Source organism: Nerophis lumbriciformis, linkage group LG25 (genome assembly GCF_033978685.3).
Source record: "Nerophis lumbriciformis linkage group LG25, RoL_Nlum_v2.1, whole genome shotgun sequence".
NCBI classification, from domain to species: domain Eukaryota; kingdom Metazoa; phylum Chordata; class Actinopteri; order Syngnathiformes; family Syngnathidae; genus Nerophis; species Nerophis lumbriciformis.
This window is the reverse complement of record NC_084572.2, coordinates 11,654,270-11,679,078: the sequence shown is the minus strand read 5'-3', so window position 1 is coordinate 11,679,078 and position 24,809 is coordinate 11,654,270. Positions and strand designations below refer to the sequence as shown.

At 39.2% G+C, this 24,809-nt stretch overlaps 1 protein-coding gene across 6 annotated transcripts in view; it reads right to left on the bottom strand.

Moving 5' to 3' along the window:
- Positions 1-24,809, bottom strand: part of septin9b (septin 9b) — a 234,122-nt gene that overhangs the window by 29,112 nt on the left and 180,201 nt on the right. For 5 of the 6 annotated variants that reach the window (XM_061983715.1, XM_061983713.1, XM_061983714.1 and 2 more), the window contains one exon: positions 13,182-13,367. In XM_061983715.1, the coding sequence (XP_061839699.1) occupies positions 13,182-13,367 (186 nt within the window). Of the gene's footprint in view, positions 1-13,181; positions 13,368-24,201; positions 24,325-24,809 lie in introns of those variants that run through there. The other variant, XM_061983716.1, reaches the window with a different exon arrangement.

Here is a 24,809-nt window from a genome sequence, read left to right as displayed (position 1 = left end):
TCACAACTCCTCCAACACGAACATTATTGTTTTTGCACTTTTTGGCTTCTTATGAAATAACTTTTTTAAATAGATTCAATCTTGCACGTGGAAAGTTTAAGTGTGGGCTTTAGTTGATACAACACTCCCGTCAGGGGTTGCCGTGCATTCTACGGCGGGGGTGCAGGAGGCGAGCCTCAGCCAGTGCGTCTTTTGCAGCCGTTTTATGATCGCTCAGCACAAGAAATACTTTACACACATACAGTTGTTGACAAAATACACTGTACATTATATACCTCAAATATGGTCTCACTGCACAGCAGGCCAGCAGTTAGCCCAGTCCGCAATCCATGGTGAGGCACAACGCAGTGACGTGCCTCAACTGGCTGCTGATCACCGCACCGTCTCTTCTCAGTATTTGAACGGCAAATGTGAAAATTCAGCGATTTTTAATAAAAATAATCTAAAACTGGTGAAGTTAAATGGAAAATAACTTTATAGTATAATCACTGGATACATATAACAATTTAATAACGTTTTTTTCTTTTTACATTTTTTTTCTTTCCATGATGGCAGGTGAGTCCCCGCCTCACCTGCCTCTAGTGACTGCACGTCACTGGTATACCTGATAGAACATGCTCAAACGTAGAGGAAGGCTTCACTTATCCAAAATGTGCTGGCTCGATGCTAATTTACATTGGCTTCGCCATATACATGCTACTGATTAGCATTAGCCATTTTATATGGCGATTTCAACACCTCCAAATTTTCGTAATCAAAACTTCAACTAAGATGCATATTATAATCAAACAGCTGGTTTGTAATAATTACAATACATGCAGTAAGGCCTGCTCAGTGGACTTGTGGTTAGAGTGTCCGCCCTGAGATCAGTAGGTTGTGAGTTCAAACCGAGTCATACCAAAGACTATACAAATGGGACCCATTACCTCTCTGCTTGGCACTCAGCATCAAGGGTTGGAATTGGGGGTTACATCACCAAAATGATGCTCCCCTCACCTCCCAGGGGGTGGAACAAGGGGATGGGTCAAATGCAGAGAGTAATTTCACCACACCTAGTGTGTGTGTGACTATCAGTGGTACTTTAACTTTTAACTGTAAACACTTTGTAGGGCTCAACATAAGACTAGACTGGCACATTCAGCTTCACGGCAAAGACTACTTCCTGGCTATAGGGCAACAACACTGTAGCTTATACACTATTGCCATCCTATGTCTTGGAAACACAACTGCACACAAGGTCTACTTGCAAATGAGACTCAGATGTGTAAGAAAACAAGATATAACAACTGGACAACGCAGTTATAATGACTTAATTGTTGAATTAAAAAGACAATTGGTACTGTTGAGTATTGGTCCTGAGGTGCTGGGAATCAAATGCGACCCATCCCTATACGTGATACAACAAAAGTGGAAATATTTCAAGTGCAGGTTTTTTTTTTTTATACATTCATTGTTAAAAATAAACTGCTTTGGTCCACATATTGGAATGTTGCTGTCAAAACACAAAAATAATCATAATGAATCCCATCTGATTGTTTTTTTGGAATTGAGTGCTGACTCAGTAACTGTTGTAGACACATGAAAAAATGACTGCTTTTGGGTTACAATATATTGGAAACATCTGTGGCCAATTCACAGAGAAAATATGAAGCAACCATGGACGGGATTGTTTAAAATCTGGTTTATTCATAATAGGCATGGATTTTTATTGGCCTTATATCCTTTTGGAGTTTGGGGGGCCGTTAAAAGTCATTTGAAATGATGTTCACTACAAACATCTAAACTTGGCAACACAATCATGGCTGATGAACAAGTGAGTACACTCCTTGAGTTATGGTCAGTGCTTGTTGTATAAAATGATGACCCGGGCAAGTGGTACACTGAATGCAACACCCTCGTATTTCACTTACTGATCTGACACAAATACAGGGAACATGACAGCAAAGGGAAGTGTTTAATTTGAGATAAAGAGTAAACATATTTCAGTGGCATTGAACAAAATACTTCCGCCTGATTGTAGCTGAGATAGGCTCCAGCGCCCCCCGCGACCCCAAAGGGAATAAGTGGTCGAAAATGGATGGATGGATGGATGAACAAAATATTTCTAGCCACTAACCTTTTTCTTGTTATGTTTTATAAAGTTATATTATAATCATGATACAGTACAGGTGGGAATCTTTGGGAAACTCACTATTCGATTAGGGTTGTTGGGGTGACGATTTGATTCAAAATTGATTCCTTGAAAATTAATTGTTAAGAAAAAAGAAGTTTGTCTTTTAAAAATGTATCCTCGAACATTATGAATTGATTTAGAATCAGACTAAATAAATATCTCGATTTTGATGTGAATCAAAGTTTTGAGCACCCTTTTAAAACAGTATGTGCAGTCATTCCTTCACTGAGCCTACTTTTACTTTGTTACATTGAGTTTCATTCTGACCGCTAGATTTATTTATATCATAATTATATCTATTCATATAGATTTATTTATATCATCATTATATCTATTCATAATCTATTGATTACTGCTTTCAAAAACCTTGTTCTGGCTTCTCAAGAGGCACATCTGACTCTGTTTCACCAATCCAACGTAAGCACGAGTGGACTCCATTTCACCAATCAAACGTAGCCTGGCAGTCACATGACCACACTCAGTCAGTCAGACGAGGCGATGTCAATATTTACTTACAAACTAGTAAAAAGAACATTTATGTCAGGCACTGTGGACTGTGCCTGTAGAAATTTCCCATTTCAGCCTACAAGAATTCCACTTCCAACTACAAAAAGCATATTACGTGCATATGCTAACTTTGACCTTGCTATAACGCCATAAGCAGAGGTGGGTAGAGTAGCCAGAAATTGTACTCAAGTAAGAGTACTGTTACTTTAGAGATTTATTACTCAAGTAAAAAGTAAGGAGTCGTCACCCAAATATTTACTTGAGTAAAAGTAAAAAGTATGTTGTGAAAAAACTACTCAGGTACTGGGTAACTGATGAGTAACCTGTTCGTTTAATGATGACGGCAACAAATAATGCACAAAAACATAAAAATAGCCATGAGCAAATTCAGAGCTAGGAATATCTCTTAAGCAACTAAAACAATAATATATATTAAATAATTATACATTAACATAAAAAAAGAATTAAGGCAAATTGAGCCACAATAACTTAACAGCACCAGAGGCTCAGTTGGCAGAGATTACAAAGGAAAATAACAAGTTAGCCTTTACGCAAACCATAAACTGATAGGTGTGGGCTGCACCTGGGAACACACTGATTGGTGTTTCTATGCATGAGTGTGTGTGTGTGTGTGTGTGCGACTGTGCGTGCGTGTGTGTGTGTCTATGAGGCTGCAGTACGTTAATAATAGTCCCCACACGATGTACATTTGACAATGATTCATAGCAGGGAAGCTAACATCAGCCTACGGTGACAGCCATAATATCTACTAACGTTACTTACCGCGATGTGCTTCCTCAAATTTTACGTTGAGTTCATGTAAGCTTAAGCTTGTTAATCATGTGACCGCCTGGCTCTGTTTGATTGGTGAAACGGAGTCAAACATTCACCAGTGACTGCATGCGATTGGTGAAACGGAGTCAAACGTCACCAGTGACTGCATGTGATTGGTGAAACGCAGGCATGCGATAGCTCCTACTTTGAAGGTCTGTCTGACAAACCAAAACAAACAAAGCGTGCATTAACAGATCGATAAAAATCAGTAGCGAGTAGCGAGCTGAATGTAGATAAATGGAGCGGAGTAAAAGTAGCGTTTCGCCTCTATAAATATACTCAAGTAAAAGTATGTTGCATTAAAACTACTCTTAGAAGTACAATTTATCCCAAAAGTGACTCAAGTAGATGTAACGGAGTAAATGTAGCGCGTTACTACCCACCTCTGGCCATAAGTGACTGTAAAATGTGCATCTTTTGTAGTACATGCTGTAGTAGTGTCTGTCTCTCACAAGCACATGCTACAGTTGGAGTGTTACTAACTCCTAAATAAAATAGAAACTACTCACTTATAATGCAGAACTTGAGACGTTTTTTCACAAAATACTCACTTTTATTCAATTTAGATGACTACTTTTTACTTTTACTTGGCTACACTACCCGCCTCTGTTCAAGATGTACAATCATAAATCAATTCAAATGAATAACCAAAGCTAACAATATAACTTTTTATCTGGAGTTGGCAGTTTAGCTGATGTCCTTTGTTTATTTTCCGTTTTGCATAGTCTTGTAATGAAATATACAGTAGAGATCGACCAATACCAATTATTAGTAGTCAAGGAGGCCGATAACCGATATTTGTCGCAAGTATTAATTTGCAGTAAAGTTAGCTAACCATGAATAGCAGAGATGTCCGATAATGGCTTTTTTGCCGATATCCGATATTCCGATATTGTCCAACTCTTAATTATCGATTCCGATATCAACCGATACCGATATATACAGTCGTGGAATTAACACATTATTATGCCTAATTTTGTTGTGATGCCCCGTTGGATGCATTAAACAATGTAACAAGGTTTTCCAAAATAAATCAACTCAAGTTATGGAAAAAAAATGCCAACATGGCACTGCCATATTTATTATTTAAGTCACAAAGTGCATTATTTTTTTTAACATGCCTCAAAACAGCAGCTTGGAATTTGGGACATGCTCTCCCTGAGAGAGCATGAGGAGGTTGAGGTGGGCGGGGTTGTGAGGGGCGGGGATGAGGTATGGGGTAGCGGGGGGTGTATATTGTAGTGTCCTGGAAGAGTTAGTGCTGCAAGGGGTTCTGGGTATTTGTTCTGTTGTGTTTATGTTGTGTTACGGTGCGGATGTTCTCCCGAAATGTGTTTGTCATTCTTGTTTGGTGTGGGTTCACAGTGTGGCGCATATTTGTAACAGTGTTAAAGTTGTTTATGCGGCCACCCTCAGTGTGACCTGTATGGCTGTTGACCAAGTATGCATTGCATTCACTTGTGTGTGTGAAAAGCCGTAGATATTATGTGATTGGGCCGGCACGCAAAGGCGGTGCCTTTAAGGTTTATTGGCGCTCTGTACTTCTCCCTACGTCCGTGTACCACTACATACAGTGGCGTTTTAAAAAGTCATACATTTTACTTTTTGAAACCGATACCGGCCTGCCGATATTATCGGACATCTCTAATGAATAGTATACGTCAGTAAACAGCTGGACAACGCTTTAAGTAGTTGTTTTTTTTAACTTTTTTTGTAGGAAATGTTTGGATCAGTAAATTGATCTTTGTATAGTTGTGCAAGTGTGTGTAGAGTTTTAGTATCTTTTGACACAGACTTATCCCGGATTTTTTACTTTTACATTATCATTCCATTCACTTTCACCGCAATGTTTACAAACGCTTCCCTCTTCGATGGCTCCACATCCGGGTCCTGAACACTTCATATGTTTCCATCCACCTGCTTTCAGCATGCATTAAATTGATTGTTGAACTTGCACTTCCCCATATTATGCAAGTAATTTGGCTTTGCTGTGGGCTTTCGTTAAGTTTTCTCTGCTGCTATGCTAAGCTGTAACACACGGATGCACTCGCACGTTAATTATGACTGGGCAGAACAGGTAACCTACTTTAGTTCCATTTTGTAGTGACATTGTAGCGTCCTCAAAAATCGAAACATTTAAAAGAAAGACTGAAGTTTATGCATGTTTCAAATAAAAGTAACGGAAATAGATTTTTAAGACCTTTCAAACTCGTATTTAACACCTTTTATGACTGTGGAGGGGGGCGTGGCCTGCAGCGAAGCAGGGTGTGCCAGGACCGGCCTCGAAGTCAGCGACAGGTGTGTAAATGGCCCAACTGGGCCTTGTTATCTAATTAACTGTCACTCTGTTTAAGCAGCAGCCAAGGAGGAGAGGTTGTGGGAGCTGGAGTGAGAGTGAGAGAGGCAGACACAAAAAGACAGTTGCTGGAAAGCAACCCGCTGAACTATTTTGGAAAAAATAAACCAGAGTTGTAACCCTGACCCGGCTCTCCTGATGATGATTGGTGGTCCGAAGAACCCCCTGAAGGGCAACCTTCACAATGACATTTTAGGAGAATTTTAGACATTTTAAGGTCCTAAATTCAAACTGTTGGATTTAAGACTTTTTAAGACCCTGTGGATACTCTGTTTATTACGTGTGACGAAGAGAAGAATGAACATTTGTATTTCAAAATATGGGAAACATCCTGGGAAAATTGGTTAAAAAAATAAATAAAATCACAATAACTCGCCATCTACTCAATTTTATACAGTTTTGTAGCAGTTTATGGATTTAATAAATTGTAAGGTTTACCGGTACTCGTGAAGGACCCTGAAATCTCGTGAACATTTAAATAAAAACAATTCTGAGCTCCTGCACGTAGCTTATAGTTGACGTTTTTCAAAGCTGGCTGAAATCATTTCTTCCCTGATGTAACAGAAAGTATGAGAATGTGTGAGCTGCTGCCTGCTCTTCTTTACTTGCATAATAAGACTCTTATTTGTCAATTTACTAGGGTTGTCAAAATTAACGCGATAAATACGCGTTAACTATAAGTTGCAAAAAGACTCCTTTTTGACCCATGGCCCGTTCCGTAGCATGGGGAAACGTTATGGCGTCAGTTATTGTTGAGCCACAAGCACAAAAATAGCGAGTAGAAATACACAAAAAAAGGGAGACATTATGGAAATCTCAGGTCCAAAGCCATGGCAAGTCATTCCCCAGACAAGACTATTTTATCTTTAATCGCCGTGAGACGACATCATTGGAGTGAACACCTGCTGGCGCCTTTGCCGATTGCAGAGAGGAGGAGCTTCACAATCGTGTTTACATTCGAGTTGAGTGCATTAATAACAAAAAATGGAGCTTGTTACTCAAACTGCTTTTAGTAAGATGGAATAAAACCTCAGCAGAAAAAAGATGGTAGATAGGAAGTCTCGAGTCACTTTTATCAGAGACTTTTTTCAAAAGATGTCAAAACATTTCTCATACAAATCACACACTTCCAGCTTCACAATAATAGCACTACGCGTTACATTCCGTGTAACCACCAAAACAAGGTGTTTTGTAATGTAGTGTGTGATATTTCTCCCTAAAAAAAAGGTTTCATAGTAGATTCTAATAAAGTGTATATTCTTTTATAACCTGTTCTGATGGATAGTCCACAATTACAGAATGTTTAGCAGGCTGAATATTACATTTGATTAACAAATAGAGAGGGTTAAAACATTGTTATGCAGAGATAAGAATACTATTAACTTGTACGACTTGTAATGTACCGAATATCAGAAGCATTCAGTCAGGTAGAAATATCCCAGATTACATTACCAAACATCTTTGTCAATCAAACCATGGTCGTAACAATCCAAATGGTGTGTTATTAAAGTGTGAAAGTGCTATCTAAACATGGTGTAGCTCCTCTCCTCTGAGTGAAATCACAGCAGGAATACAAATTCTGTATTCCTACAAAACCTGGCAAGACACCAACGCAGTGCAGGTAATTTGTTTTGTCATTAAAAGCGTGTTTATATCCATTTTGTGATGCGCTGTTTAAAAAAGCATAATGTTAAAAAAAAAAAAAACATTTCATCAAAGCAAATTAATTGTTTTGTCATGGTAATATACCGGTAACCTTGAAAATTATCCGTCTAGGGTACATTTATTGATGAAAAAAAATTATATTTATCTGTGTTTAATCTGTAACTATGAACAAACTGCAAATATTACCAATTAATTTTACATAAAATTTTGATTTTTGGCAGAAATATTTTTTCTGTTGTCATTATGTGCACCCATCCCTGTCCTTCCATCCATATATCCATATCCTACCGCTCAGTCGGGTTTTTCTTTGATTGAATCACGGAACATGAAACTCGCCGCGCTCCTTTAATGAGCCCACGCGCCGAGTGATGCGGCCGGAGACTTGTCGTGAGACTCCGTCACTGAAGTTGCGAAAACAAACGGTAGAAAGACGCCAAAAAACAAAAACTGGAATTCCCGGCAAAAAAATTTAGGTTTTGACAAGTTCATGTAAGCAGAGGAGACATAATGTAGACCAGGGCTTGCCAACCTTTTTTCCACTAATGTAATGTATGCGTTATTTTCACGGACCGGCTTTCCACGTGTGGCAGGTAAGAACAACAAATAAAATGAAAAATCAGCTTACTATAACGCTAAAGTAGTGGGAGCCCTGGGCGTGTTTCTTTGCGGAGATGGTATATGTTGATGGCATGTACTGTATACCAGTGTTTCTTAACCAGTGTTGGGCCTCGAGAATGTAATATATTCATTTTTCAGCTGTGGTCCGTATAGGCAGCGGTGGTACTCACTTGTAATACACTTTTCCACCACTTGTGGCAGTAAAGACAATATAACACAAACAGAAGAAGTCACGCGCTAATGTCAAATTTCTTAGGCGCAAAAATTATGACTAAAGTGGTGAAGCTGTATTTTCATTTGCACTTTAATTTTATTGAAAGTTTAGTTAAAAAACATTTATCATTCATTTTGTTTATTTATTTTAGCACAACACAATACATATTGTCTGTAAATGTTTCATTGGTTAGTACTTATTTTTCTTATTTTAAGGTTTATTTGATAAATTAATAATATAAACTTTTTGATTAACACATGCTTTTATGTTATTTGACAAGGTAGTAAACTAAGTAGGTAAGTTAAAGTTAAAGTACCAATGATTGTCACACACACACTAGGTGTGGTGAAATTTGTCCTCTGCATTTGACCCATCCCCTTGTTCACCCCCTGGGAGCAGTGAGCAGCAGCGGTGGCCACGCCTGGGAATAATTTTGGTGATTTAACCCCCAATTCCAACGCTTGATGTTGAGCGCCAAGCAGGGAGGTAATGGGTCCCATTTTTATAGTCTTTGGTATGACTCGGCCGGGGTTTGAACTCACAACCTACCGATCTCAGGGCGGACACTCTAACCACAAGGCCACTGAGTAGGTAAGTACGTAGTAAGAAATAATTATTGATTATGATCAAAATCAAGAGTAAGATTACTAATTCAGTGTTAATATTTGACAATTATTGGCAATGAGAGTAATTTTTTTTTCTTAAATAATTATTATTTTTTTTAAATAACTGGGCTCCAGCAAAAACTTTTGTCAAGAAGGGCAAAAGGGCTGGCGCTTGACCAGTAGTTATTAAAAGAGCCGTGTATAGAGAGAGTTTGGCCAACTCGGTTTCAAAGTTGGTACCAAATATGGCGCCCTGTAGTCACGTGAGGGGCTGACTGGCCAAAAGCCCCTCTCGTGACTACTGGGCGCCATGTTTGGTACCAACTTTGCAACCGAGTTGGCCATACTCTCTCTATACATGGCTCTGGTTATTACTATCTACTTCACTATTTATTTATTTTTAATACTAAATACAGCACCCCCCCGTGTCCCCAAAAGGGACAAGCGGTAGAAAATGGATGGATGGATAGTATCATGTGTGTATACATTGTATTTGATGACATAGTTCTGTTGTAGTTCTAAAAAAAGAAAACAAAGGCTAATACTGGTATACGTCAAAATGCCAAATATTGGCGCCGATAATTGGTCAATATACAGAATAGAACTAGAACGGTGGTCAGCGACCCGAGGCTATAGAACCACATGCGGCTCTTTAGCGCCGCCCTAGTGCCTCCCAGGAGCTTTTTCAAAAACGTATGAAAATGGAAAAATAAACATGTTTATATATTAAATATATTTTTTGTTTTAATATGGTTTCTGTAAGAGGACAAACATGACACAAACCTCCCTAATTGTTAGAAAGCCCACTGTTTATATTAAACATGCTTCACTGATGAGTGCAATTGGCGAGCACCATTTTGTCGTATTCATTTCGGCAATCCTTGAACTCACCGTAGTTTGTTTACCGTATTTTCCGCACTATTAGCCGCACCTAAAAACCACAAATTTACTCAAAAGCTGACAGTGCGGCTTATAACCCGGTGCGCTTTATATATGGATTAATATTAAGATTCATTTTCATAAAGTTTAGGTCTCGCAACTACGGTAAACAGCCGCCATCTTTTTTCCCCGTAGAAGAGGAAGTGCTTCTTCTTCTACGCCAAGGTAAGCACCCGCCCCCATAGAAGAAGAAGCGCGCGGGTATTACCGGTACGTTTCATTTCCTTTGTGTGTTTACATCTGTAAAGACCACAAAATGGCTCCTACTAAGCGACACACTGTGGTTCTAGCTTGCCATGCTAATGGCCAGAAACTTCCACCCATGGTGATATTCAAAAGGAAGACCTTGCCAAAAGAGAACTTTCCAGCCGGCGTCATCATAAAAGCTAACTCGAAGGGATGGATGGATGAAGAAAAGATGAGCGAGTGGTTAAGGGAAGTTTACGCGAAGAGGCCGGGTGGCTTTTTTCACGCAGCTCCGTCCATGTTGATATACGACTCCATGCGCGCCCACATCACAGATGGTGTCAAAAAACAAGTGAAGCACACAAATACAACACTCGCCGTCATTCCGGGTGGATTAACCAAAGAACTCCAACCGCTCGATATTGGTGTCAACAAGGCATTTAAAGCATGACTGCGAACGGCGTGGGAACAATGGATGACCGAAGGCGAACACACATTCACTAAGACAGGGAGACTGCGCCGGACGACATACGCCAACATCTGCCAGTGGATCGTAAATGCCTGGGCGGATATTTCGGTCTCAACTGTGGTCCGAGCTTTCCGGAAGGCAGGATTCACGGAACTGCTGGAAAAACAACAGCGACACTGACTCTGATGACTTCGACGAGACGGCCATTTTGGATCCCGTAATTCGCCCAACTTTTTAATTCGGACACCGTAGGAGAAGAATTCGAGGGATTTATGAATGAAGAATAACTTCAGAAAGTGAGTGTTATGTTTATTTTGTGTGTTATGACATTAACGTTTGAGCAACATTAAGTTATTGCTATTGCTCTGCACTATTTTGAATTTTACTATGTTTGTGATTGCACATTTGCACATTACCGTACATTTTGGGAGTGAACAGAGTTGTTAGAACGCTGGTTTTTAATATATTATTAAAGTTTAACTGACCTATCTGACTGTTTTTTTGACATTCCCTGTAGCGCAGTTAGATGCGGCTTATAACACGGGGCGGCTTATAGGTGGACAAAGTTTTGAAATATGCCGTTCATTGAAGGCGCGGCTTATAACACGGGGCGGCTTATGGTGCGGAAAATACGGTACATGTAGCTTCTCCGACGCTGCCACAGAAAGATGTGTTTTAAACCACTATTTCTTTGTCTCATTTTGTCCATCAAACGTTTTATACTGTGCGTGAATGCACAAAGGTGAGCTTTGTTGATGTTATTGACTTGTGTGAAGCGCTAATCAGGCATATTTGGTCAGTGAAGTGAAGTGAATTATATTTATATAGCGCTTTTTCTCTAGTGACTCAAAGCGCTTTACATAGTGAAACCCAATATCTAAGTTACATTTAAACCAGGGTGGGTGGCACTGGGAGCAGGTGGGTAAAGTGTCTTGCCTAAGGACACAACGGCAGTGACTAGGATGGCGGAAGCGGGGATCGAACCTGGAACCCTCAAGTTGCTGGCACGGCCACTCTACCAACCGAGCTATACCGTGCATGACTGCAAGCTAATCAATGCTAATTTGCTATTTAGGCTAGCTGTATGTACATATTGCATCATCATGCGTCGTTTGTAGGTATATTTGATCCCATTTAATTTCCTTTACTTATGTCGTCTGTGTATTTAATTTATATTTGCATGTCTCATGACACATTATCTGTACGCAATATTGGCTGCATTTCCGATTGTTGTTTGTGCGCCATGTTGTTCCAGACCACAGCAAACGTTACCCAGCTTGCAAAGATTGTAATAAATCCATTCGAAGAAGAGAGCCTGCCATTTCCTTTAACTTGGACACACACATCTATACCTTTGGCCATTCTAAGACAGTCATTTCCAGGAGTTATCTCACCCTCTGAGAAGTTTTACTAATGTTTTCCAGTCTCATGACACATTATCTGTATGTAATATTGGCTGCATTTCCGATTGTTGTTTGTGCGCCATGTTGTTCCAGACCACAGCAAATGCTACCCAGCTTGCAAAGATTGTAATAAATCTATTAGAAGAAGAGAGCCTGCCGTTTCCTTTAACTTGGACACACACATCTATACCTTTGGCCATTCTGAGACAGTCATTTCCAGGAGTTCTCACCCTCTGAGAAGTTTTACAAATGTTTTCCAGTCTCATGACATATTATCTGTACGTAATATTGGCTGCATTTTCGATTGTTTGTGCGCCATGTTGTTCCAGACCACAGCAAACGTTACCCAGCTTGCAAAGATTGTAATAAATCCATTAGAAGAAGACAGCCTGCCGTTTCCTTTAACTTGGACACACACATCTATACCTTTGGCCATTCTGAGACAGTCATTTCCAGGAGTTCTCACCCTCTGAGAAGTTTTACAAATGTTTTCCAGTCTCATGACATATTATCTGTACGTAATATTGGCTGCATTTCCGATTGTTGTTTGTGCGCCATGTTGTTCCAGACCACAGCAAACGTTACCCAGCTTGCAAAGATTGTAATAAATCCATTAGAAGAAGACAGCCTGCCGTTTCCTTTAACTTGGACACACACATCTATACCTTTGGCCATTCTAAGACAGTCATTTCCAGGAGTTATCTCACCCTCTGAGAAGTTTTACTAATGTTTTCCAATGTTGTAAAAATGTGTAGAATAAATATTACATTTCAAACATTTCTGGCAATGAAGATTTGGGTCAGCCTGCGACACAAAGTCATTTTGATAGTAGGCTAATAAAGCTAATATAGACACATACATCATGTGTTGTCTTCATTATAACACGTATACAAGACTTTTAAAGTCATTTTAATAGTAGGCTAATATAGACACTTACATCATGTGTTGCCTTCATTATAACACTTAAGGCTTTTAATTTTTTCGCGGCTCCAGACAGATATATTTTTTGTATTTTTGGTCCAATATGGCTCTTTCAACATTTTGGGTTGCCGACCCCTGAACTAGAACTATACGGTATAGAACTAGTAGTCATGCGGGTGTGTCAGACAGCATTACAGGTGCCCTTCACACAGCTGTAATTACACTTTTTGCCACATTCCCACCACTATTTCTTCTTTCAACACCATGCCACGGACCGTGCACCAGACTCACCCACAATCATGATGTTGAGCTCAAAGCCTTGCTTCATGGCTTTTCTCCGCATCTGCTCCAGAATGGCATCGATGCCGACATAGCTGAAGTCGCCGGCATGGGTCTTGTCCCCTTTGCTGTGCGGGTTGGGGTGGTGCGGCTTGGCGTGTTCCGACATGTTGCTGTGGCTCAGACTGACCTCTGACCCTGAGAGAGAGAGGAAGATTAGACAATTTGGCTTGATAAAAAAACTGCTTTTTCACACCAAGAAACTCTGAAAGATGATTATCTAGCATTTACATACCTAACCATAGCACAACAGTTTTATTTCAGTGCTTTTTACACCAGTTTATTACCCGTACTCAACTTCAGACCACATCATAAATCACCAGAATAGAATAAACCAGCAAACATATTTAATTAGATTACACCCAGCATTTGGGACTAAAGCTGTCCAGAGGTCTCATCTATAGAAATCTGCAAACCTTCATTCATTCTTTGCTTTCGCAGATCACGGTACGCAACTTTAAAGAAGAAACCCTACAGTTGGCGCGCTCCATCCGAGATCGATGAGCGCTAAAACAGGCAGAATGTGTGTGAAACATGGCTGCCGTGGCTTACCTCTGTATAAAGGAGGAGCAGTATCAAGAAGAACTACCGTATACACCTGTTGCGACAAGTAAAGTGAAAGAAACACAACCCTGCCAACCGTGCTGGTATGTTCCCACAGCAGTGGCACACGAGCTTCTCCTCCCACGCTTCCTGTGCAATGACAGCAAGCCTCAGACTATAATGAGCAACAAACACACACGTGCACCTGAAGTTGCCCACACAATATGAATTCAATGCAGCTGGCATGCATTAAGTCTCCAATCAAATAAACTGCAATAATACCACCAGAGCCACACATTTTATTGCTCAACATGCACGACCGAGTCGCGACATTTATACAAGTGTTGTATGAAAAATGACACTATAGTGTTGATTTATGTCAAAGAGGTATTGCTTTAACAATGCAGTGTTCCAAATAAGTGTTTGATGAGCATTCCTCAACTTTCTCAGTCTTTTTTGCCACTTGTGCCAGCTTTTCTGAAACATGTTGCAGGCATCAAATTCTGAATGAGCTACAATTTGCAAAAAATAACAAAGTTTACCAGTTTGAATGTTAATTATCTTGTCTTCTTTGGCTATTTTTAAGACCCTTCTTAAAACCCATTTTTATTCACTCGCTTTTAACCCAGCATGAGACTATGAACTGTTTTTAGCTTTTAACTTTTTGAACTGTTTTTAACTTTTAAACTGTTTTTATCTAACAAACTGTTCTTAAGGTAACTTATATTTGCTTTTTAAATGTGCATTTTTATTTCTGTTTTAAATGTTATTTTTTAGTCTGTCCTTTGCCTTTGTGGTGTACAGCCCTTTGTTTTTCAACTGTGCTTGTCTTTAAAGGGCTTTATAAATAAAGTTGGTATGGTATGGTTGGTATGGTCTTTGCAGTGTCCAGCCATCCATTTTCTACCGCTTATTCCCTTTTGGGGTCGCGGGGGGCGATGGATTAAATGTAAGTTGAAAAGGATTTGCAAATCATTGTATTCTGTTTTTATTTACACAACGTGCCAACTTCACTGGTTTTAGGGTTTGTAGATAAACGCAGGCGTTTCCATTGTTTGGAACTGCAAAAACTGAAATCTAAGAAAGATTAAATATCTCAAATAAGGGTGATATTTGCTTATTTTCTGTCTGATAAGATAATTCTTCTCACTAAGCAGATTTTATGTTAGAGTGTTTTACTTGTTTTGGTCCTAAATTATCTCAGTAAGATATTACAGCTTGTTGCTGAGATTTTAATGACCTATATTGAGTAAAACATGCTTGAAACTAGAATATCAACTGTTGCAAAGCTGTGTCATCAACACTCACAAGTATAAAACTACTTTTTTAAAGTAATCATTTCTTACTTCAAGCATGAAAAAAAAATCATGACGCCGAGTGCATATCAATATGTCAAGATAATGGCACTAGCATTTACTTAATTTAAAGAATATTTTTCAACATATTGAGCAAAAAGGTCTCTCTTTTTGGGGGAGGGGGTTACCCACATATGCGGTCCTCTCCAAGGTTTCTCATAGTCATTCACATCGACGTCCCACTGGGGTGAGTTTTTCCTTGCCCTTATGTGGGCTCTGTACCGAGGATGACGTTGTGGCTTGTGCAGCCCTTTGAGACACTTGTGATTTAAGGCTATATAAATAAACATTGATTGATTGATTTTTTATTCTACCAAGAAAAGTGCACTTGTTATTAGTGAGAATATACTTATTTTAAGGTATTTTTGGGTTCATTAATTTTACTTGTTTTGGAAAGTCTTGACAAGCCGAATTTTCTTGTTCTATTGGCAGATAACTTTGCTTAGTTCAAGTAAAATACCCTAATTTTTTTTTTTTTTCTTGTTTTTGAACACTGACTTTTTGCAGTGCACATCTTTAGCGACGTGCAGAGGGACCGCTTTAGTGATTGTTTTCCACTGTGCTTCCTTCTTATCATAAATGGTACCGGTACCTTGTGTAAATGACTCCACCACAGACAACTGCTTTTTAGCGGGAGTTTGTTGTTATGTTCTTGTTCGTCTTGTAAAGAGTTGCATTTCCCCCACTTGCTCAATGATGCTTCTGTTTCAGATAATGGAATACATTTGTTGTGCTGCTGCCCTTCTATAGCAAACTTTGCAGCGTGCAGTCATTTTTTCCACGCCTGTTGCCGCAAAACCAAACCACTGACAACACTTTTTTTTTCTGGAACAAACTCCTCGTTCTCGTTTGCATAACATTAGTCATGTTGGACTATGTGTGAGTGTGCACATCTCTGCAAAGAAGTAAGGAGAAAGTTCCTGGGGGCAAAAAGTATGCCAAAGCAAGTATTTGTTTTAATTGTCTGCAAAAACAAACTCTAATTTATCGACCTGGCCTAGCTACAACTCAAAAAAATATTATGTGCTACAGTGACCAGCACAAACATAGTGACTGTCCTGCAATGACTCCTGGTTGAGGTGGAGGAGGAGAATGTCATCCCACAGCAGTGTGTGACCAGCATGCGGAGTCGGTCCGGCTGCCTTGGATAGTGGGAAAGGGAGTGGGGCGTTCTTCCACATGCAACTAAGGGTTGTTTGGCATGGACTAGAGCAGGGGTCGGCAACCGCGGCTCTTTAGCGCCGCCCTAGTGGCTCTCTGGAGCATTTTCAGAAATGTATGAAAAATGGAAAAAGTTGAGGGGAAAACAATCTATTTTTTGTTTTAATATGATTTCTGTAGGAGGAGAAACATGACACAAACCTCCCTAATTGTTATAAAGCACACTGTTTATATTAAACATGCTTCACTGATTCGAGTATTTGGCGAGCGCCGTTTTGTCCTACTAATTTTGGCGGTCCTTGAACTCACCGTAATTTGTTTACATGTATAACTTTCTCCGACTTTCTATTACAAGTTTTATGTCACTTCTTTTTCTGTCTCATTTTGTCCACCAAACTTTTAAGGTTGTGCATGAAAGGTGAGTTTTGTTGATGTTATTGACTTGTTGGAGTGCTAATCAGACATATTTGGTCACTGCATGACTGCAAGCTAATCGATGCTAACATGCTATTTAGGCTAGCTATATGTACATTTTGCATCATAATGCCTCATTTGTAGCTATATTTGAGGTCATTTAGTTTCCTTTAAGTCCTCTTAATTCAATTTATATCTCATGACACACTATCTGTATGTAATATGGCTTTTAATTTTTTGCGGCTCCAGACAGATTTTGTTTTGTATTTTTGGTCCAATATGGCTCTTTCAACATTTTGGGTTGCCGACCCCTGGACTAGAGATTTGGCACACATGGAGGAACATTTAAAAAGGATAGTAAACAAGTTTTTCAGCAATATAAAATACATTGGCAAAATCAGAGATGACATACTGTAACTACCAACGTTTTGTTTTATGTTTGTTGGAAACACTGATGCAGTGCGGTTGTACGCCATGGATAACTACAATTTGTAACGACAACAGCATTAGCCGCACAAATTTGTAGCATTGTTGATAGAAACGAAACACTCAGTGACGCACCCTGCATAGAAACCTTACAGCAAAGTATCAAATAGTGTTTTCATTGAGGCCCAAAAATGTCTAGCTCCACCCGTGTGCAGGCTTTGACAGCAGAAGGTTGTTCTCGTTTCCCCTTCACTCAATCCCCCTTTGCCTCTCCGCCGATGAAGACAGAAGACCCGTAGTTAAGAAACGTACCCCAGAGAGCGCCACACCTAGTGCCGCCTCCGCGGTATCTTTCAGGACTTTTCATTCTTCAGTTGTCTCACCCGGTTTGACCACATGAATGTACTCAAACTAGACATGGCCCATAACAATATGAGACTTGTCAAAAAGTGTGTGTTATGCCTGAATTCTCTCAAGATTGTTGCAGATTTTAATGACCCACCCGTTCACAAAGTTTCACGGTGATTGTAAATGCATTATGTTAAGTTAAATGCTTAATGCTAAACGTCTTTTCAACCTTTCCTAAGAGATTTTTTTTTTTCCTTTAACAAATAAGACAACATAGGCACTTTTGGTCTCAGGTGCCCCCTTGACTATTGATACAATTAAATGGAAAGCTAACAAGGGCAACTCCTTCCGGATTCTTTCATAAAGACTGCTGTTGTGTTGGCACAAGTCTCACTTTGTATCGCAACAGTCGTTTTGCACCATTATTCGGAATGTGTACATTCCACAATATTGATTCCCTGTACCTGGGAATCGATACCGGTACTCAACAGTACTTTTGTGTGTTTTTATGCGTATTTGTTGTATTGTACCCCGCCTTGCGCCCGAATGCAGCTGAGAAAGGCTCCAGCGAACCCCAACGACACCGAAAGGGACAAGCGGTAGAAAATGGATGGTCGGATGGATGTATTCTAACATTTAACAGTGAGCTGATAATAATAACTGTGCTGTTCAGTTGTTATATATTGATTTCTCATTTGCTAGTATTATAAAGTAGACTTGGCATAAAGTTGCAATTTCAAGGCCGGTACCAAATTATTGGTATCGGGACAACCCTACCCCCTACTTATATATCTTGTTTGAAATTGTGTTTTAAATTAAACTGATCCGAAAGGCTATTGTGCAATAATAAGACATTCAAAGAATAATAATAGATTTTATTTGTAAAAAGCACTTTACATTGAGTAAACAACCTCAAAGTGCTACAGTGTATTTAAAAAAAAAAAAAAAGATAATAAAAAATAAATAAAAATAAAAACTACAACAGCCAAATAGCTAAAACTAGTATGCATACATCTAAAAAAAGGCTTTTTTAAAAAGAAGGGTTTTTAAGCCTTTTTTAAAAGCATCCACAGTCTGTGGTGCCCTCAGGTGGTAAGGTAGAGCGTTCCACAGACTGGGAGCGGCGGAGTATAGTAGAGTATAGCGCCGCTATTCGATAGCCTGCCACTTGAGTGCTAATAGCTAGCTATCTTAAAGGTTAAGATTATTAAATGAATACAGTATAATTGTTCATGTTTGTATTTCAAACCTGCAAGGTACAGTAAGTATGGTGGTCATGTAACTACCATTTATAAACCAATGTTAATGTGTTTTTAACAGACATTTAAATTTGTGAAAAAATTGCAGGTGGTATATACATTTAAAAAAAAGTAATCGCCCAAAATGTTCACGACCCCCCATGCTGTACCCCTGTTGAAGTCGTTGAAGTGTTGTGCAACCCTGCTCATAAAGGTTACGATTAAACTTTAGAAACACAGACGCCATTATCAAATGATCAATGTTCATGGACCTTATTTAAGCAGCAACAGAGGTAAGGCACAAACTGCTCAGTCAGCATTAATACTACTGATATTTATTGTTAGTCATAGTTTAATGTACGTATGATATTGTCTGTAAATGTGTGTGATATTGTCTGTAAATGTGTGTTTTTATGGTGCCTGCCTTAGGACAACAGATTAAATTGAGCTATTGTAGCTAATTCTGGCATATTTACTGTGATGCGTTGCTCATATGTTGATCAATATGCATTGTCCTAATCTATTAAAGCTATTCAATTCAATTCAGTTCAATAAGTGTACAGCTAAGACAATCCAAATTGTCCAGCTGGGATGGATTCAATGCCTTGAGAATACAATGACCTGGATGAATGAGAATATTCATAGACAAGAGATACGTTGCACACAAGTAGCGGAGTAATGATACGAACAATTCAAAGCGTGGGAGGAAGTTGCCTACAGCCAATGTTTGATAATCCCTCAAACTACAGATCTGCTTTTTTAACCTCTAAAGGCCTTAGTGGCCACATGCGTGGACAGCACATTTTAGCTCTTATTTCCAAAATTGTGTACACTACTTAATTGGGGTCTTATGCCGACATATATGACACTTATACTGCTATCTGGTGGTGTCAGAAGAGTATAAAACACGATGGAATTTTGAAAAAAAAAGTGTAAAAATAAAAATTAGCATGTCACTACACATGAAGTACACATTTGTGTACTTTATGTGTAGTGACATGCTAATTACATCACATCAAAAGATGATTTTTAGTTTTTATTCTATTTAGGGTCCAATAAGCCCAAATAGCAAAGAGAAATAAAAAAAAAAGCATGTAAACAAACAGCTTGGGCCTTAAGAGGTTAAGGCTACACACCTTGTGAGAATAGGCCTCGGGGAAAATTGAACAGAGACCGTAATTAAAGCATTTACTTTGTAAACAGTTTTTTGAATAGTGGTTTGCATGCCGACACTAAACACGTGGTGTCAAACTTAAATCTTTTCAGGCTCCAAACCACAATCGTCACCTGAACACGGTTAAGATTTTTTAAATCTGAGCGGCGTGGCTCAGATGGTAGAGCAGCTGGCCATAACTTTGAGGGGTTCCTGGTTCGAATCCACCTTCCGCCATCCTAGTCACTGCTGTTGTGCAAGATACGGCACCTCCGCTAGAAGCGCGCCGGGACACGCAATGCAGCCTTCAATCACCGCACCTGGGTCTGATGAGGGCAGGCAGCATAAAGACCAGCGGACCCGAAGATCCAGTGCCGGAACGTAGTTCACTCTCGCAGTAAGCGTCCCATCTCTGGCTTCCCTCCCGCGTACTTGCTCTCTCTCTGTGCCTTCCCTGTTCCCAGGTCTTATGTCCTTTATGTTCCCAGTAGTGCTTCCCCTGTTTCCTGTGATCGAGCAGTGTGCCTCGACTTCCCACTGGATTCCGGACTGCCTCCCTCGATCCTCGACCCCTGCTTGGACACGGACCTTGTTGCTTCTCTCAAGCCCTCGACCATTTGCCTGCCCACGGACTGCCTTCTCGCCTTGCCCGTTTGGTCCGACGAAAGATTCATCCAACAAACTCTGGTAACTTTTACATTGTTAATTCTGCACATCGTCTTGCATACACATCCCACCTATTCATCAGTGTCAATAAACCTATTGAACTGATTCCCGCCGTACGTAACAAAATGTAAATAATGGGTTTCACAATGTTGCTAGAGAAAAGGCGCTATATAAATGTAATTCAGTTCACTAAACGGAAAACTAACTAAGAAAAGGTTTCTGCTTGTTTGCTGGGACTTTTAAGTCAGGAGGAAAAGGCAATCCTGACGGTCAAGAATTCCGATGAATCCATCCTGTAACATGAGCGCGTTGGAGAGTAGATGCCGGTGGGCTGGAGCTGATTTATCTCTGTCCTCAAGGAACCCCGCTTGGGAATGGAGACGGTTGGACATAGCAGGATGACATCCATTTATCTTTAGCGGTTGCGATGTCTTGTCCAAAGCTGCGTCGTCATTTAGCTGACCCCTTGACTGAACTGCTCACATGGGCCCCGGTGTCGTCAGAGGGCGAGACGGAATGCAAATAAGCTCTACTGACACGCTTCAGGTCTGCGGCCAGGAGGCCTCCTGGGCATTGTGACCATGCTGGCCAGACCATCTGTAGTCATACGTGACTTCTAAGAATAGAGCGACACTCTGGCAGAGACAAGTGCACAACAACAACATTCAAATTCAAAACGAAATGGACACCCTGCTGAGTTGGTGCTCCTAACGACATTTGTTTGTTAGAACCATCTTCCCTCTCAGGGGGGGGGCGCGACAATGAGCTGGCCGTTTGTATCACCCTCCACCGCCGATGACGTGATTATGTATTTGTGCATGGAGGCAAGTGACAAGGCTGCTGGGCCTCCCTTGAGTCACGTCCTAATTAGAGCGTTCTAATGTGCTACAAAGACGGCTTTAATGACCTTTGCCATGGACGCAACATGTCTGAATGAGTAAACTAGCGACAAAGGAGCAGAGACATACAGCATGACTCATAGCACGACTCTGTGCAACATGCAAATGATGCATATGAGCATTGCAACCTTACACACTTTGGGAGTCTTTTGTGGAGTAAAAGGCTACAGTTTACCGTTTTAAAGTCGGAATTAGAACTGAAAATGCAAACACAATTTTAAAAACCAACCAAAGCTGACCACATGAGACTTCAGTAAATCTTGTAAGACTTCATCTCAATGTACATTAATTCCAACATGATTAATAGGGCTGTGAATCTTTGGGTGTCCCACGATTCGATTCAATATCGATTCTTGGGGTCACGATTTGATTCAAAATCGATTTTTTTTTTTCCGATTCAACGCGATTCTCGATTCAAAAACGATATTTTCCAGATTCAAAACGATTCTCTATTCATTCAATACATAGGATTTCAGCAGGATCTACCCCAGTCTGCTGACATGCAAGCAGAGTAGTAGATTTTTGTAAAAAGCTTTTATAATTGGAAAGGACAATGTTTTATCAACTGATTGCAAAAATGTAAATTTGTTTTAACTATTAAATTAACCAAAAATATGACTTATTTTATCTTTGTGAAAATATTGGACAGTGTGTTGTCAAGCTTAGGAGATGCGATGCAAGTGTAAGCCACTATGACACTATTGTTCTTTTTTTTAAATTATTTATAAATGTCTAATGATAATGTCAATGAGGGATTTTTAATCACTGCTATATTGAAATTGTTACTAATACTGATACTGTTGTTGATAATATTCATTTTTGTTTCACTACTTTTGGATTGTTCTGTGTCGTGTTTGTGTCTCCTCTCAATTGCTCTGTTTATTGCTGTTCTGAGTGTTGCTGGGTCGGGTTTGGTTTTGAAATTGGATTGCATTGTTATGGTATTGTTTTGTTGGATTGATTAATTAAAAAAAAAAAAAAAAAGAAAAAATAAATAAATCAAAAATCGATTTTTTAAAATGAGAATTGATTCTGAGTCGCACAATGTGAGAATCGCGATTCAAATTCGAATAAATTTTTTCCCACACCCCTAATTATTAAGTATGCAAAACATAATATTGAATCAAAATCAATGTTATTATGAATTATTGACCTATCCATGGTTCCGATTACTTCACATCAAATATTCCACTTTGAAAAATATTTTTGGTGGAAGATTTTGCACATTTTGTGTGTTTGCCATTAAAAACATAGTTTTGTTTGACAAAAAAGGGCAGAAAACAAACAAACCAAAAAACAACATAAAAAAAACCTACAACATTTTGAAATGAGGGATAGATCTGAAGTTGATGTGGACTCCAGAGATTTAAGCGTTAAATATACAATGTATGTATGCCCTGGCACACCATTATCATCATTTCATAACCCAAGCAAAACACTTTTTACACTTTTATACTGAAATAAATACACCTACAACTTATTAAATAAAAACATAGAAAAAACTACCAGCAGTGGTAAAGTTTAGATCCATGAAGGAAAGAAGAAAGGAAATGAATGGTTATAACTGAATACATTTACATATGTATACACATTTGGTTTTTTTTAATTATATTTTTAAATTAATTAAGTAACGTTTATGACAACCTTTTTCCAAAACACAATATAGAATGTGAGATATAACAGGATAATGCATACATTTATAATTTTTTTTAAAACGCTTACAAAAAAAACCCCAAAATGTACTGTGAAACCCCATTTTGAAAATTCCTAGCACCAACACTGCTGTCAACAGAGAAGAAAAAATGCTTTATTTAAATAAATATATTATTTATAAAGCAAGTTCGAGTATCATTGGCAAATTTTCACCTAGTCCCGGCCTTGGCGCGCTGCCCGCCTTGGCACGCATATATGTGTCCTCTTTTTGGGATTTCAGAATATGGTCAGCCTAGTATAAGGCTTATCCAATATCAATTAGCATCAAGCTAGTGTGTTTTGAAAGTGGAGCATTACTTTGAGCGTTTAAAGGCATGAATCGGTTTTTGTTTTTAAATAATTTTACCTATGTTATGTCTTGATTTGAGGTATTTCAGAATCCATTTTTGAATATGTGGTCGACAACTTTTCTAGTCTCCTTGTTCATTCTAATTGTTGCAATGACAATACACGTCTATCTGACCATCTATTTTTCTATCTAACATGGAAAATTGCAACATGCATGTTACCAAATAGGCCTGTTGGCCTGCCAAGTGCTTGAGCCGATGCAGTCTGCAACAAAGGTATCAGAATATGGTCGCGTTAGTTTTTGTGAATCTGCACTCGGCAGTACTGACGGTATTCGGTCTGAAAAGTACCTATCCCTAGTAAAGGTCAAATAACAGGAATACATCAGAGAGAATAAATGGTCGGTTTAAAAATAAAAATGCTGTCAAAACTCTTGTCTTTGCATGCTGCCAAACACTGTGTTGCCCCTTTTTCCTCGCATGTAATTCTGGAGAAAAAATAAACAAAGAAGCCTACCATTGGTGACTCAGTCTGTTATGTTTTTTTTTTCCAACAGCAAGTTATGTGTGGTAAGAAAATAGTTTCACTAAGGTGGAGCTGCTTTTCTCCTTATTCTCTCGTCATGTCTTTGCCCAACAAGAGTTATCAATAAAATGTAAAAGTAATGCTCAATTTCAGTTTTTGACTCTGAAGTTAAGTCTGGGTGATAAACCAGGCCAATCAACACATGACCCCTTCAGTGAGAAAACACATTAAAATATGTCTGACCTGCCGACCGCATTCCTTCATTTGACTCCATGAATAAAACCCGTCGACTCAAACCAGATGTCCGCACTACAAAATGCAATAAAAATATCATAATCAGATGATTTTTGTCTTCACCTTGTGACATTAAAGATGATTCGCTGAAAGGAAAGCTTTATGGGATGAGTTCAAGGTTTTTCTTTTATAATGTTTTTCCCCCCAAAGGGTCTTTATTGCATGAGTGGATATCAAAGACCTATCATCTCCAAAATGGATGAGGCTTAGGTCAGGTTCTGGCAAATAGTAGATCCATATCATGCATAATGCGCAAAGATTTTACTTTTAATGTTCGGCCCACGCACTGGTAACGTGTGATAGCAGCCGTCAGGGAGGACAGGCAGCAAAGAATGATGGTTAATATTTGAACCCCCCAAGAACTGTATTAAATTGGTACTGTCATCGACGACTGGTTGGAGGGGAGGATATACATGAATGATCATAATCACGATTGATAACAACCTGTTCTGCGTAGAAATACGTGTGAAAATGTGTGCCAAGAAAAAAAATATTGTTTTTGTGGATTTATTTTCCACAAACTCAACTATAATGTACCTGCTATGCTAAACAAGGTT